The sequence below is a fragment of the Crinia signifera genome, chromosome 9, assembly GCF_055691185.1.
Source record: "Crinia signifera chromosome 9, ASM5569118v1, whole genome shotgun sequence".
Classification (NCBI taxonomy): Eukaryota; Metazoa; Chordata; class Amphibia; order Anura; family Myobatrachidae; genus Crinia; species Crinia signifera.
In genome coordinates, this window is record NC_139225.1 from 30,808,942 (window position 1) to 30,824,048 (window position 15,107).

Genomic DNA, 15,107 nt, shown 5'->3' on the forward strand with positions numbered 1-15,107 from the left:
CCATAAATGTAATTTGATAAATTGTTAATGATGCAGTTCTAGGCTGGTGAAGAACCATTTGATTTTGTCTTAGGAGGACTCAGATAGCTGTGCGCAGTACATCCACTGCATAGCTATGTATCTCCTAACAACCAGAGTTTTCACACATTTCCAATTTTCCTTTCATAGCTGCTCCCTACTGGGTTAACAGGCCGAAAGATGACATTTGTGGTCCAGGAGAGAACGTTAAGTTCACCTGCGATGTTGACGGGAATCCCAAACCCAAGGTCAGCTGGAGGATTAATGGAGAACCTTTGAAAGGTATGTCATTAAGATCTATCTGTTACCATCCCTACGCTTCCGCAGTATCTTAAACCATGCGGGAGAGAGGGCAGGAGAGCAGCAGACTCCCGGCACAGCGGTGATTTCACAGGTTTACAAAGCCGTCGGCGGTGTACGGTCACTGTATAGAGCATCTATTATGGGATTTGTGAGAGCTGACTGGCCCTGATAGGTAGTGCGGTCACGCAGCACATTTCCCTACAGGTAGGACGCGCGATCCAGGCTCGTTAGTAGATTTCTGTTTTACAAGAGAGAACAAACACAGGGTCACGTTTTTTCCACGGGGCCCCATGACTCTCCTGCAGGACTCTTCTCAACAGATTTACCCTTCTTGTTCTGACTCTCTCTAGCAGTACAGCAGTTCAACTTCATACCACTTTCAATTATGATTCGGCCAGGTACAGTGTAAGGCTTCTCAGCACCCTAGGCCGGTGATTCCCCACCCTGGTCCTTGAGTACCACGAACAGCTCACATTTTCGAGGTCATCCGGCAGGTTTACATGTGCACTCATTACTCACTGACACATTTTTATCCAGAGTTGGAGCTAATAATTTCACTTGTGATTCTGAGTGGAGACCGAGAAAACATGCACTGTTGGGGGTACCAGAGGACCAGGGTTGGGAACCACTGCCCTAGCCAAAACATTAACCCATTGCCTTTCCCCTGCCCCTCAATAGAAAGTGTGGAGGTGGCATCTTAGAAGTTCCACAGCTACCACCCACATAGGCATCCTTCACTTTGTTATAGGCAGACTCAGTGGTGCCCCCAGTAGAGTCGACCCTGGATGGGTGTGGATTTTTAGAGATGTAGATAGGCAGTCCATAGGTCAACCCCAAAAGATCCACATGCAATCGGTTGACAGGGACAAACCGTCTACAGGGGAAAGGAGTACACATGAAAATGAGGGTTTCAAATTTTTTGTGTCAATGTCGACCTGGGCCCCCATTTAGTATAATTTGAAAATGTGATAGTTAGTAATGACTACACCTGTGCACCAGCTAGGGAATCTGGGAAATGTGATAGTTAGTAATGACTACAGCTCTGTACCAGCTAGGGAATCTGGGAGATGTGACAGTTAGTAATGACTACACCTGTGAACCAGCTAGGGAATCTGGGAAATGTGATAGTTAGTAATGACTACACCTGTACACCAGCTAGGGAATCTGGGAAATGTGATAGTTAGTAATGACTACAGCTCTGTACCAGCTAGGGAATCTGGGAGATGTGACAGTTAGTAATGACTACACCTGTGCACCAGCTAGGGAATCTGGGAGATGTGACAGTTAGTAATGACTACACCTGTGCACCAGCTAGGGAATCTGGGAAATGTGACAGTTAGTAATGACTACACCTGTGCACCAGCTAGGGAATCTGGGAGATGTGACAGTTAGTAATGACTACACCTGTGCACCAGCTAGGGGATCTGAGGAATGTGACAGTTAGTAATGACTACAGCTCTGTACCAGCTAGGGAATCTGGGAAATGTGACAGTTAGTAATGACTACACCTGTGCACCAGCTAGATGGTCTGGAAAACGTTTACCGTTGGTAGATCTCCAGGACCGGTTTGGCTATCCCTGATCTAGACACTGTAGATCTATCAACCAGAACCACCCTGGATTCACCCACATTGTTGCTTTTACCTTTTCGGTCTACAAATTGTCTCCTTATGCTCCCATGTCATCTTTATCTCTCCCATTTGGTAGCCTCTGACCTAGGGCCAAACAAGAAGATTGAGGGTGGAAGTTTGATTCTACAAAACCTGCAGACTAGTGACACAGCGGTGGTGCAGTGTGAGGCGCGCAACAAGCACGGAAACATCCTAGATAATGCTTATGTCTACGTTGTTGGTGAGTCCGCGTTTCCTTTCTTCCTCATATTTGCTAAAATATTTTGAGTCTTACGAGATCTAGTCATCATTCTAGTCCGTTACTAATGCCAAAATGATTCAGTTGGAAAGCAGAATATGTCCTGTTTATAGGGTACTGTATGTACAGTGTATTTCTAGATAGTCTCTATGGTGAGATAGGAATTGTATTGATTATTCGTCCTTAGAAAATGATGTAGAACTAAGGAATATTAATCAACCTTAGAGTTGTGTCCACATACATCTATCCTCAAATCGGGCAACTTATCCAAGCTTACATCACAATTGGAATTAGTAACTTAACCATGCCAAACACCAGAGGTGTCTACAAGGGGGTGTAATACGCTGGGGGTGACACAAACGTTCCGGCTCCTGCTTAGTGATAGGAGACAGGTGCTGCACTGTAACATTATGTGCAGCACCCAGCTCCTGTCACCATGTAGAAGGCAGCACTGCAGACAGTGTTCGGGGGCAGCCAGCATCCTAACAGCTACCCACAGTGACAGGACATGCGGGTCAAGGCATCTAGCCATGCCCCCACTCACAAAGTCACTACTGTCTAGTCCTAACCCTTCCCATACACTAGTGCAATTTTGCTTGAGACGATAAATAGGATGAAAACTGGAAAATTGCATGTGTTCGGAACCCCTAGATCACCAGGGCTGCCAACAACAATCCAATAACATAGCTGGACAGACATTCTATAATAACATTATGCAGACACTTGCACAGGGTAACATCAAGCAATAACCAGTGATACAAAGTAACAGCACCAGTGCTTCCCATACAGTTACATAGGCAAACATATAAGTGAATAGCTAGCGTTACATTTTCTGTATATTCTATGTGGTTTATATCGACTTCGCTATGTTTGGGGAAAATTCAGTGTTAGAGGAGCATCCCGTCACCAATCGGCGTGGAGAACCGCCAAGAGGCAAAAGCCTTAATCCACCATCCCCCGTCTCCATTGACTCATTCACGGCTAATGGGATTATCAGTAAATGATAATATTAAATGACGACCGGTGAATTTGAGTTAGCAGCCAGTTGATAGAGCTTGTAGCATCGGTGACAGCCTTTCTCTTCCAGTGGCTGGTCCTTGCAGGGACGTACTTGTATTCCAGTTATGAATCTGACCCGCACACAGTAAAACTGCTTCTTTTGCTGCTTACAGAGTTCGCTCCAGTCATTCTGACCCAAGACCGACTGAACTACAGCGCGATGGAGAGCGCAGATGTTTTCATGCACTGTAAATTTTTTGGGTCACCAGCTCCAGTTACCCATTGGTAAGAACCTCAGTACATTTTTTTAACCCCACAACTCAGTTATATAATCGTGTAAAGTCGGAATAGAGTGAATGTTATATGGGATTGAGATAATGCGCCTGATCAGAGGTGGATGCAGTAGAGATGGCAGATGCAAGCAGGCAGCGCGAGTCTCTATGAATTTCTGCAGCTGAAGCATTGGCATATATTTGTAGCCGCAGTCATCACTGCATTACCATCCGCCTCTGGGTCACGCCCCAATGGGCCTAATTCAGACTTGATTGCAGGACAAACTTGTTCTCAAAATGGGCAAAACCATGCTGCACTGCAGGTGGGGCAGATGTTACAGGTGCAGAGAGAGTTAGATTTGGGGGAGTTATTTTGTTTCTGTTCAGGATAAATACCAGCTGCTTTATTTTTACGCTGCAATTTAGATTTCACTTTGAACTCACCCCACCCAAATCTAACTCTCTCTGCGCCTGTTACATCTGCCCCACCTGCATTGCAACATGGTTTTGCTAATTTTAAGAACAAATTTGACTTGCAACGAATTAGGCCCAATGTCCGGTGCCTGCTCTGTTTCTTTTGTATGCAGTAAATATACCTGAAATGACCCAATGTATGTCAATCTGTGGCGGATACAGAATGCAGAGAGAAAATAATCTCCAATCCCTCCCTAATTCTGGGTGTTTTAATTGAGAAGATCCTATTAGCAATTTTATTCTATCCAGACCTGTTTGTATTAATTTCCTATTTAAGGCCAATGGTATGATGGGTGGATTATTGCTTATGTATTTCTTTAAACATGCGATTACAATGGCAGCCTCCAACAAGCTCACCCGGATTGCCCATTAGACAATACAGGCTCCTCCCTAGTGCCTAGTGAGTTCAGCGGGGGACCAATTACTCTGAGCTTTTTTTTAGTGGGGCTCTTGTCACAAACAGAGGTGTGTAGGGGCCCCTAACCAATGCTCTTCCCAGGGCCACATTGAGTCCCAATCTGGCTCTGGCAGAGGGCGTGGCTTGGTGTCTGTGTAGATCACCATTTAACACTGGCCTGAAATTATGGGAGTTGTCATTTTTAAAAGAAGTATTTTAAATTGATGGCATTAGTTCTTTCAGTCCCCCAGCTATTAAGAGGAAACTCCTTGGTGGGAAGACATGCTTGGGGTCGTGGGAAACGCCATTTCCTATACTGTATTGCTTTGTATTTCTGGTCACAGGTATGATAGCGATATGGTCTCTGTGGTAAGTAAGGATGGCTTTGAAATCCTTACAAACGGCAGCATGAAAATCTCTGACGTGGGCAGTAAAGATGAAGGAACGTACTACTGCACAGCATCCAACAGCAAAGGGAACATGACCATCTCTGCTTACCTAGATGTCAGAAGTGAGTCGGAAATCAGATGTTGCTGTGTATCTGTCATATGTATTATCATCGGTGGTTGAGTGACACATGGTGTGGATGGGCATCGCATCATCATGGCCCCGCCCCCTGCTGTCTGATACCTAGTGCAAATTGTGTCAAAAGCCTCCCCGGACCGCCCACTTTCAAGGGTTTCTAAGGGGGCGCCGGAGGCTTCACAGGAGGTGTGATGAGTCTGACTTTGGGAGACTTGTCTAACTTTCTGGGGGTAAGGTGGGTGGGAGGGGCAGATACACAATGTGAACCCTTTGAGTGTCAAGTGAATTTGTCAAAATTGTTGTGAAAAATTGCCAAGCAAACATTTGTATTCATCATAATGATCTGTAATGTTACCTTATATAGGAAATCTTTTTTTTTTACACATTTTTTATTTGAATCTATATAACAAATGTGAGCGACGCTGGCATTTATAGCGGATATTTTGCACATCTCTCGCAGAGCTGCTGGCACTCAAAGGGTTAAGTGTTGTATACAGAGGGCCTGATTCTATGTCATTGGGGTATATTCAGTACCGCCAGCGGGATGCCATTGAATACTGTGACGGTGAGCTATCGGCACCATATAGCTCGCCATCAGGGGCTCGCTGATGGCACTGAATATCCCTGATTGTGTTGATGCCACCTTGCGCTTGGTCTGATGCCTCCTTGCGATTGGTCGATGCATCCCAGTTGTTTGCGCTCAGCAACCGCAGCACAGAATCGGACGCGGACAGAATGTGGACTTTGCTGGGAGGTAACAGGGTGGCAAAGCTGATGTGGGCTTGTAGCGGGTATGTCGCTAAAATCATCTCAGCCCACAAAGATGCGTAGACGCACACATGGGGGGGCGTTTAAGGAAAATGTTAGGTCGAAATTTAAAGAAGTAAGGCGGAAGGAGGGAAATACACAAACTGTATCCTACAGCACTCAAGCAATCAGCGCAATGGATGTACAAGTAAATCAGTGCGAGAGAAATCAATCCGGCAGCAACATTCAGCCTGATTTACTGATTTGGTTAATGGAGGTCACTTTGCAGAGGATGTAAATAACCAACCTGTCCAGGGATAAATGTATGTATTAGCATTTTAGATGTGCCATTAATAAAGTAAGATATGAGAGATGTGTTTTAGGTGGATGGGGCATGAAACGCAGGGGCTGCAATGTGACGAGTGAAGGGCAAGGCTATATGAAATCTAGGAACAAGGTTTACTAATGTAATGGCTTGTTCTGTAGATAGCCCTTACAGGTGAGGTGTTAAATCACCATCAGAAGTTACTGTAATTCATCAGTGCCGTCCAGGCAGAGGACATCAAGGATTTCAGGAGAAGGTATAGCAAAGCAAAATAATCGGTACTCTTTACCTAGAACGGCGCCCACGATGTCCATCGCGGTCATCGGGGGTAAAAAATCGCGGCCATCGCATGCACTAAAAAAACGGGTGCGACGCGATGCCCGCGATGCCCGCGATTTCCCATAGGGATCAATGTTAAAAGTGTGATTGGACGCGATTTTACTGTTCAATGCCTCAATGCCCGCGATTTTTCCATAGGAAACAATGTTAAATGGCCCACAGAGCCCTAATAGTCCCCCTGAAGTCTGAAATGGCCCCCACAATTGTTAACGCCACCCCACGATCAACGTGAACCCGAAGCGTGGCGAGCGCAGCGAGCCCGCGAGGGGCGGCGGTACGCGTCCTCCGACCTTTTCATACCCCCACTATCCACGTCGGCGTGGAGTTGAGAATAGAATAGTGTGGCGAGCGCAGCGAGCCACCGAGCCCGAAGCGTGGCGAGCGCAGCGAGCCCCACGAGGGGACGCGGATACCTGTGAAGCCCGCGAAGGGACGCGTTTACCTGTGAAGGTATCCGCGTCCCCTCGCGGGGCTCGCTGCGCTCGCCGCGCTTCGGGCTCGGTGGCTCGCTGCGCTCGCCACACTATTCTATTCTCAACTCCACGCCGACGTGGATAGTGGGGGTATGAAAAGGTCGGAGGACGTGTACCGCCGCCCCTCGCGGGCTCGCTGCGCTCGCCACGCTTCGGGTTCACGTTGATCGTGGGGTGGCGTTAACAATTGTGGGGGCCATTTCACACTTCAGGGGGACTATTTGGGCTCTGTGGCCCATTTAACATTGTTTTCTATGGAAAAATCGCGGGCATTGAGGCATTGAACAGTAAAATCGCGTCCAATCACACTTTTAACATTGTTCCCTATGGGAAATCACGGGCATCGCGTCGCACCCGTTTTTTAGTGCATTTGATGGCCGCGATGCCTGCAATGGGCGCCGTGCTAGGTAAAGAGTACCAAATAATCACACAACTGGGCAAAACCATGAGTTTGATTTGAGTTATTTTGTTTCTGTGCAGGGTAAATACTGGCTGCTTTATTCTTACACCAAATCTAACTCTCTCTGCACATGTTGCTCCTGCCCCATCTGCCCCACCCAGTGCAGCATGGTTTTACCCACTTGTGTGCTTTTTCGCTTTGCTAACAAATCTGAATCAGTCCCTGTGTTTCCAAGAACTGTGTATATATATATATATATATATATATATATATATATATATATATATCTCCCCAAGACTTGATACATCTACCCCAGAGAAAGCACTTCAGTAGGGTCAGTAGGGTAATCAGCCCATCACTCAGTAGGACAGAGCAGGATGTCAGTCTAGGTGGGATATACAATGGGGCATGGGACATATATTTTATTTTTCCACACAAGAAGGAGAAACTGATCCACATAATGGGCCTGATTCACACCTGTCCGCTAGGCTGCATGTGTTTGCAAACTAGCGAACAGGTAAATGCCGCCCGCTGACCGCCCAAACCCCTCACGCGAAGCCCCGCATTTGCATGTGAGGGGATGTGTATGCTTACCCATGCGGCCGTCAGGGTGAAAAATCATTCGACGGTCACTATATTTCTAAGTTCACAGATAAAAGACGGTCAAACTGACATTTATCTTGGCCGGAGATGGCCGAAACCGTGGCGGGCGCTGGCGTCTGCCCCGAGCAGGCATCAAACACGCCTGTCTTTGCTGGGGAACGCCCAGTGTTTTTAATGGGCTCCCCCTCTCCGCCCCCTTCCCTCCCACACAGTGCGAACACCTCGGCGAGTGTGATACTGGCCGAAGGCGTTTGCACAGGGGGGTTACATATGCCCATATTTGCGCTTGCGCAGACCCCCAACATCGGATACATGAATTTGGAGACATCCAAATCATGCCCAATGTTCCTAATTGGAAAATGGCCGGTGTGCATGAGTGCGAGCATGTAGGAACTGAAAATAGGGACTATTAATAATCTCTGAGCAATAAGCTGGGTGCCTGAAGTATAGCGAGCGAAGCGTTGGGGCTGCGGTTGACTTCCAACTGTGTCCATGACGACTGTGTCGACATTCGGGTAAAAAAAACCTTTGGAAAAAACCCACGTCGACCTGTCAACCTAACCCATGTTAACCTAACGCATTTGTCGACCTAAACCCATGTTGACCTTGTCCCCTGTCGACCTAGACACCTGTCGACCTTCACCCATATCGACCTAGAACCTTGTCGACTTTGCTGCCTGTCAACCCAACGGTGTCGACCTAATGACTGTCGGGTCAACAATACGATCCACACCCAAGTAGAAGAGATTTCAGTATTATCAACATTTAAATGGTCAGGAAACCAGATTACTCATGAATGCATTGGCAAATATCCCTGGTGATAAGAAGGGGGGTACAGTAATATAGGGGTAGGTGAGCGAGAAGGTATACTATTAGGGCAATGAAGTATAAAGGTTCCCCTGCAGTTGTGCCTGGGATGTCCCTGGTTTATCCTGTCTCTCTCTATATACAGATGCTACTCAGATCATCACTCCCCCGGAATTGCAGCGAGTAAGGAAAGGCGGCAAGGCGACATTTGAGTGCATTCCTTTATTTGACATCAAGATGGAGTACAAATCGGTGGAATGGAAAAAAGACGACGTTGATATCATAGAAGATGACGACAGTGACAAGTACGAGGGATTATTTGCTTATTTGCATTTACAGATAGGAGGCTTGAAGGGCCCAGCGAAGAGCGCGGCGGTCTACTGAAGGGGCGTGGCCAGCGTTTCAGAGTGTGTGGCAGTCAACTGGGGGGCGGGGCCATTGCACAAATGACACGGTTTAAAATGATGCACTCTCACAGGCCCCACTGCACCACACAGCATACACAAAGCAATATAAACACACAATTCAAAGCAAACAGTAGTTTCACTTGGTGAAAAGATAATAACCATTGTGGCACTTGTAAGATGCGATGGAGAGGCGATAGTAACTATAATAGATATAAATTAGCGGCCAGCTTAATAAAAAAGGAAAGAGAACATGTGGGCTTGGAATCCATAAACTACAGAGAATGTGGAAGCAAATTATTCTAAAAAAAAATAATCGACAACCAGTGTGGATTATAACTAGGGGCTGCAGCTGATGCAGTCCATAGATGTCAGCCTGATTAGCAATAAGCCTCACCCACTAGATCTAAGCCCCACCTCCCAGTGACATTATCCACCAGGAGACAGGAAGAAGAGGAGGACTGCAGGCCCTCCCAGCCAGACAGGTAATTCTGTATTGTAAGGAAATTCTCCAGAGATCCAGTTATTGCAGAGATCTTTAGAAGATAAAAGACAGAATCTGATTGATTGCCCATAACAACATCCCATCTTCATCTAAGTATTTAAACTCCTAAGTTCTTAATGGGTACAATACATGAATACAGTATTCCCCTTATAGAGTTGTTAATGTAATGTTTTTGTTTCTTTGAGTTGAGAATGTTTTTTCTATCTTTTGGAAACAATGTACAATAAGAAAGTTTGGTTGTAATTTTCTTTTAAGATCAAACCAATATTATTATGATCCGTTGTGGCGGGGACCTAGAAAGTGTGGTCTGATTTTTCTTTTGCTGCTGCAGGTATTTCATTGAAGATTACTCTCTGAGTATAGTGAATGTGCAAGAAGATGACCAAGGCAGCTATACCTGCGTGGCGCGCAGCGAGCTGGACGCAGTGCAGAAATCGGCCCAGCTGGTGATGATTGGTCAGTATACAGAAACAGATTATCTATCATTACATCTGCTGCAGAACCATGAGTTACCTGTGGTTGACGCTGCTCTACCCCATATGTACATCTCTCTATTTATGATATACAGATCTACCGGAACCTCCCTATGACTTGGAGCTTTCTGACCCTCAAGACACAGGTGTCACTCTTACCTGGACCCCAGGAGAAGACAATAACAGTCCTATTGATGGTAAAGTCCTGCATCATGTAGCTAGATCTTTTTTTACTGTTCGTCAGGGATGGACTGGCGGTCTAAAACGGCCTGGCATCCTAGCATGTACATGGCGATAAGTCGCGGTCAAAGTTCACAGGGGTTTTGGTAGCATTTTCCATCAATCTGGAGCTGCTCAGCCAGTCCCTGTCTTTGTGTGCTGGGTAGCCGAGCAGAGCACCAGAAAGTGGAACTGCTTGGCCATCCCCTGGCTCTCTGTGTACTCTGTGGCTGAGCAGTAATGCCGGACCAGCCTTTTAGTCCATCAGCCCTTTTGCCATTTGCCAGAAGTGCCTGGCGGCCGGTACGACCCTGCTGCACATTCACAGATGCAAAACTATTCTCTGCTGCCTACCTATATCCTATTCTTGGTTGGATGGAACTTGAATGGAACTGCCCTTCCATGAAATTGGGCGGAACTGGGCAGTGACAATGAGATCAGAGATATGCGCCTTGCCTTGGGGGAGTATCGGGGGCTTGTACGAAAAGCTCTGTGTGATTCTATGGGGGGGGGGGAGGGTATTCAATCCTGACCGATATTTCAGACAGTTGGAAATATCTTCCATCAGTATTCAAAATGAAAAAGGACGGTACTCGTCTACCTAGATTCAACTTTTTAAAAAGTTGCATTGTTCAAAACGGCTGCTGGATTGTCGAATCTGCAACTGTTTCCCGTAGTCCACGGCCATTCCAACAGTCTGAATGGTCCCGACAGTTGGAAGATTTAATTCCGACTGTCGAATTGACGTTGGAAACAGACGATATTCCGACTGGCGGAAACATTTGCAGACTCTCAAACCCCCGCATTAGCCTTGCGGATACTCACTTTAGAATTAGGTAGCAAAGCAATCGGCCTCAATGTATAAATGACCAATGACTTTATTGTCTAAAGGATCCAGATTCAAATCTACTACTTTATTTGCATGGATTTTTAGAGATCATCTTTTATTCCAAATAGCGGTTAGAAATGAGAATTTAATTGTTTTCCTAACCCTGCAGCTGGTAATATATCCTGTCTCCTGCAGAGTTCATCATAGAGTTTGAAGAGGACAGGTTTGAGCCTGGAGTGTGGCATACATTGACCCAGGTGGACGGATTTGAGAACACTGCGCGCCTGTCTCTGTCCCCCTATGTCAACTATCAGTTTCGAGTTATGGCTGTGAACGAGCTTGGGCCCAGTAATGGAAGCAAGCCATCAGATCGCTTTAAGACCCCTGAAGCAGGTAAAGCTGAGATAATCTTCTCATGGGTGCACGATGTGCAGTACAGTTGACACAAAATTTTATTCATTTGTTAAAGAATTGTATTTATAAATGTTGTCGTAAGGCGGTTTGCTGGCTAATGTAATAAATTGAATTGTACTTTATTTACATCATAGCACCTACAAAGAACCCAACAGATGTCAGGGGAGAAGGCACAGAACCAAATAACATGAAAATATCATGGAAGGTAAGTAAAGGCTGCAGGGCCAGAAAAAAGTAGTTAGTCATAGACGTCCTTCTTGTTGGTGATACTGTGGTGGCTGTAGAGTGCTAGGGCGGGCCTGGGTACTTTTAGGAGGTGTGACCTAATCAACGGAAGTCAGACCACAGCTTGTTAGTGTTGCTCCGCCCCCCTGGTAAAAGAGGTGGGGGATAGTGGCTGAACCCCTCCCCCTTTTTGGCAGACCTGGCTGTTGCGGTGGGAAAGACTAGCACAGGGAGTGTCCCATATACAAAATGCTTGGGACAGAAGTGTTTTGGATTTTGAACTTTTTTGTGTTTTGGACTAGTTGCATAATGAAGTAAATGGGGATGGGACCCAAGTCTAATGACAGAATGCATTTATGTTTCATATACGCACAGCATAAAGATAATCATTTTATACAACAATTTTCATAATTTTGTGCATGAAGTAAAGTCTGTGTAAACGGAACCATGGGATACCCGGAGCTAAATTTACTAAGATGGGAGTTATATTGAAGATGGGATGTTGCCCATAGCAACCAAGCAGATTCTACTTCTTATTTATTATCTTTCTAGAAGATAATAGATATCATCTGATTGGTTGCTATGGGCAACATCCCATTTTCAATAGAACTCCCATGTTAGTAAATTTACCTCTAAATGTGTCAATACCTCAGATGGCGCTCAAAAAAAATTGCGGATTTTGGGCCTGATTCTGGTTCACTTGCAAAAGCAAATTCTCTCTCAAATGGACAAAACCTGCACTGCAGGTGGGGCAGATGTAACATGTGCAGAGAGAGTTAGATTTGGTGTTTTCAAACTGATATCTATATTGCAGTGTAAAAATAAAGCAGCCAGTATTTACTCTGCATGGATCGGGCGTCATCGGGCGTCTTCGGGCATCTTCGGCAAACAGCATCCCCTTACATGCGACCAAAAGGGAGAGAAATCATTCAATGTCGCTCAACCATCAAATGATTTCTCTCCCCTTCGGCCGCATGCGAGGGAATGTATTCGCGTACCCATCCCCTCGCATGGTACCGAGGGGATTCTGCAGTGGGGTGCGGTCGTCGTGTATGGGCTTGCTAGGCAGCGAATGTACGCTACGTAGCAAGCCAACCTGAATTAGGCCAATATATCTTCATAACTGTGTGTGTAACACGTTTAACCCCGGGGTTTGACTACGATAATCTAAGGCAGCTGTCCCAGGCAGCAGGGTTTATGGGGCAGCAATCTGAAAATAAATGTCCGATAATGCCGCTAACCCAACATTCATACATGTCTACATTCATTCACTCCGCAGCCCATGAAAGGAATTGATTGGAACGGACCTGGATTCGGATACATTGTGAAGTGGAGGCGACAGAACCAGAACGAGGCGTGGCAGGAGAAGACCGTAAAAGACCCTCACGTCTTAGTGGAAAATACCAGGACCTTCGTGCCCTATGATATTAGAGTCCAGTCCTTCAATGACCTGGGCAAGGGTCCGGAACCTAGATCCTTCACCGGCTACTCTGGAGAGGACTGTGAGTATGTCTGTAGTTCTAGTAGATCCCGTCCGCTTTCCTTCATTAAATCTACGGATTTGGACATACTCGCACGGCTGCAAATGGATGTGCAGCCTTACACATCCATTCACACAGCAAGCGCATTGTTACGCAAGGTGGGATTTAACTCTAGCGGGGCAGTGCTTTCATTCTGTCTCGGCAGCATACACCTGATCGCAGGGCTCCAAAAAGTAGCAGCCATGCGATCAGGTCAGTATAATCCCCTATTTTGGGTGTTATTTTGGGATACTTAGGTGTTGGGGATGCCAACGTTCAGAATACCAGCGCCAGCATACCAGTGGACCAAACCCTAAACTTCTCTCCCCTTAGCATAACCCCCTCCCCCCTGCAGTCTAGCCATAATGGGGTGAAAATGGGCGGCGAATGTTAGAACATCCCGCCTATAGTGTTTTTAAATAAAATATATTGGTACTTATTTCCTAGCACGGCGCCCACGATCTAGATTGTATGTGTCGGGACGATATCGCAAGCATTGCATGCATCTTATGTGTTTGTGCATGGACGAGATCGACGAGATATACAATCTATACAATTGAAAAGATTTTTAATTGTATGTACAATATCGCATCTTATGGATCTCATCTTATGGATCTCATGGATCTTATGCATCCATAAAATGCATTAGATTCATGAGATCCATAAGATAAAAGATAATTAAGGCATACAATCTTATGTGATGGGCGCCGTGCTAGATAATTAAGGCATACAATCTTATGCGATGGGTGCCGTGCTAGGAAATAAGTACCAATATATTTTTCAGATATTTATATTTTCTCTAAAACTGCTGAATTCAAAGATCCGATCCATGTTTCTGCCATATTCATCGCATTTGTCTCTTTCCCTTGCAGATCCCACCATTATCCCTGAAAATATTGGGTTAGAGGCACTGAATGACAGCACAATCCGGGTGGCGTGGTTACCCGTGCAGAAGGAAGGATTAAATGGACGTCTAAAGGGATTTGTGGTCAGTTTAAGCCACTCACGTTGAGGCTGATTCTTCTTCCATTACAACTGGCACACGGCAGTCCATTGTGTACATGCCAACAGAATGTGGTCCAAATGTGGTACATGTGTACGCAGGGGCTTATTTTGAGCAAAGGGGGAAAAAAGCAGTAACTTGTTTTTTTTTTGCATGCAGGGTAAATACTGATTGGTTTTGCATGTAGCCTTTAAATGTATTGCAGTGGGACTTGTTGCACCACACATTGCAGAAGGGGGAATGGTCAGCATATATAAACATAAATGTGATGTTTTATGTAATAAATGTGCTGGCTGGCTCAAACGATTTTGACCCATCAGGCCCGATAAATCATTTAAAAGGTGACTAACCCCCGATTCTGATCCGATGCGCAGTCCTTGTTTCTCTTTGAAGTTAGTCTGTGGCCCTAGGACGTAATCTAACTTGTGATCATAACCTTACAGGTCCGATATGTTGCACAAAATGAAATGCACAAAAACAAAGTCCCGGTGCACGGGAATGTCACCCACACAACCCTCTATGGACTGAAGGCTTTCACCAACTATTCAGTGACCGTTCATGTGCTCAATGGGAAAGGAGAAGGCCGTGGAAGTGAGACAGAGAGGATCTGCACAGAAGAAGGGGGTGAGTTACACCAGCCAATCATATTTCACTGGGAACCCATCACAAAGGTAAAACGTATGGGGTGAGTTACGCCAACCAATTATATTTCACTGGGAACCCATCACAAAGGTAAAACGTATGGGGTGAGTTACGCCAGACAATCACATTTCACTGGGAACCCATCACAAAGGTAAAACGTATGGGGTAAGTTACACCAGCCAATCACATTTCACTGGGAACCCATCACAAAGGTAAAACGTATGGGGTGAGTTACGCCAGCCAATCACATTTCACTGGGAACCCATCACAAAGGTAAAACGTATGGGGTGAGTTACGCCAGCCAATCACATTTCACTGGGAAC

At 45.8% G+C, this 15,107-nt stretch overlaps 1 protein-coding gene across 3 annotated transcripts in view; it reads left to right on the plus strand.

The window, feature by feature from the left end:
- L1CAM (L1 cell adhesion molecule) overlaps positions 1-15,107 on the plus strand; it is a 178,442-nt gene that overhangs the window by 129,260 nt on the left and 34,075 nt on the right. For all 3 annotated transcript variants that reach the window (XR_014460618.1, XM_083158679.1, XM_083158680.1), the window contains 12 exons: positions 169-300; positions 2,028-2,171; positions 3,362-3,473; positions 4,676-4,842; positions 8,696-8,855; positions 9,791-9,915; positions 10,028-10,129; positions 11,176-11,373; positions 11,529-11,599; positions 12,899-13,121; positions 14,012-14,127; positions 14,586-14,766. Coding sequence is in view for 2 of the 3 variants with exons in the window: in XM_083158679.1 (XP_083014805.1) it covers positions 169-300; positions 2,028-2,171; positions 3,362-3,473; positions 4,676-4,842; positions 8,696-8,855; positions 9,791-9,915; positions 10,028-10,129; positions 11,176-11,373; positions 11,529-11,599; positions 12,899-13,121; positions 14,012-14,127; positions 14,586-14,766 (1,731 nt within the window). In the remaining variant the exon portion in view is untranslated. The remainder of the gene's footprint in view (positions 1-168; positions 301-2,027; positions 2,172-3,361; positions 3,474-4,675; positions 4,843-8,695; positions 8,856-9,790; positions 9,916-10,027; positions 10,130-11,175; positions 11,374-11,528; positions 11,600-12,898; positions 13,122-14,011; positions 14,128-14,585; positions 14,767-15,107) is intronic.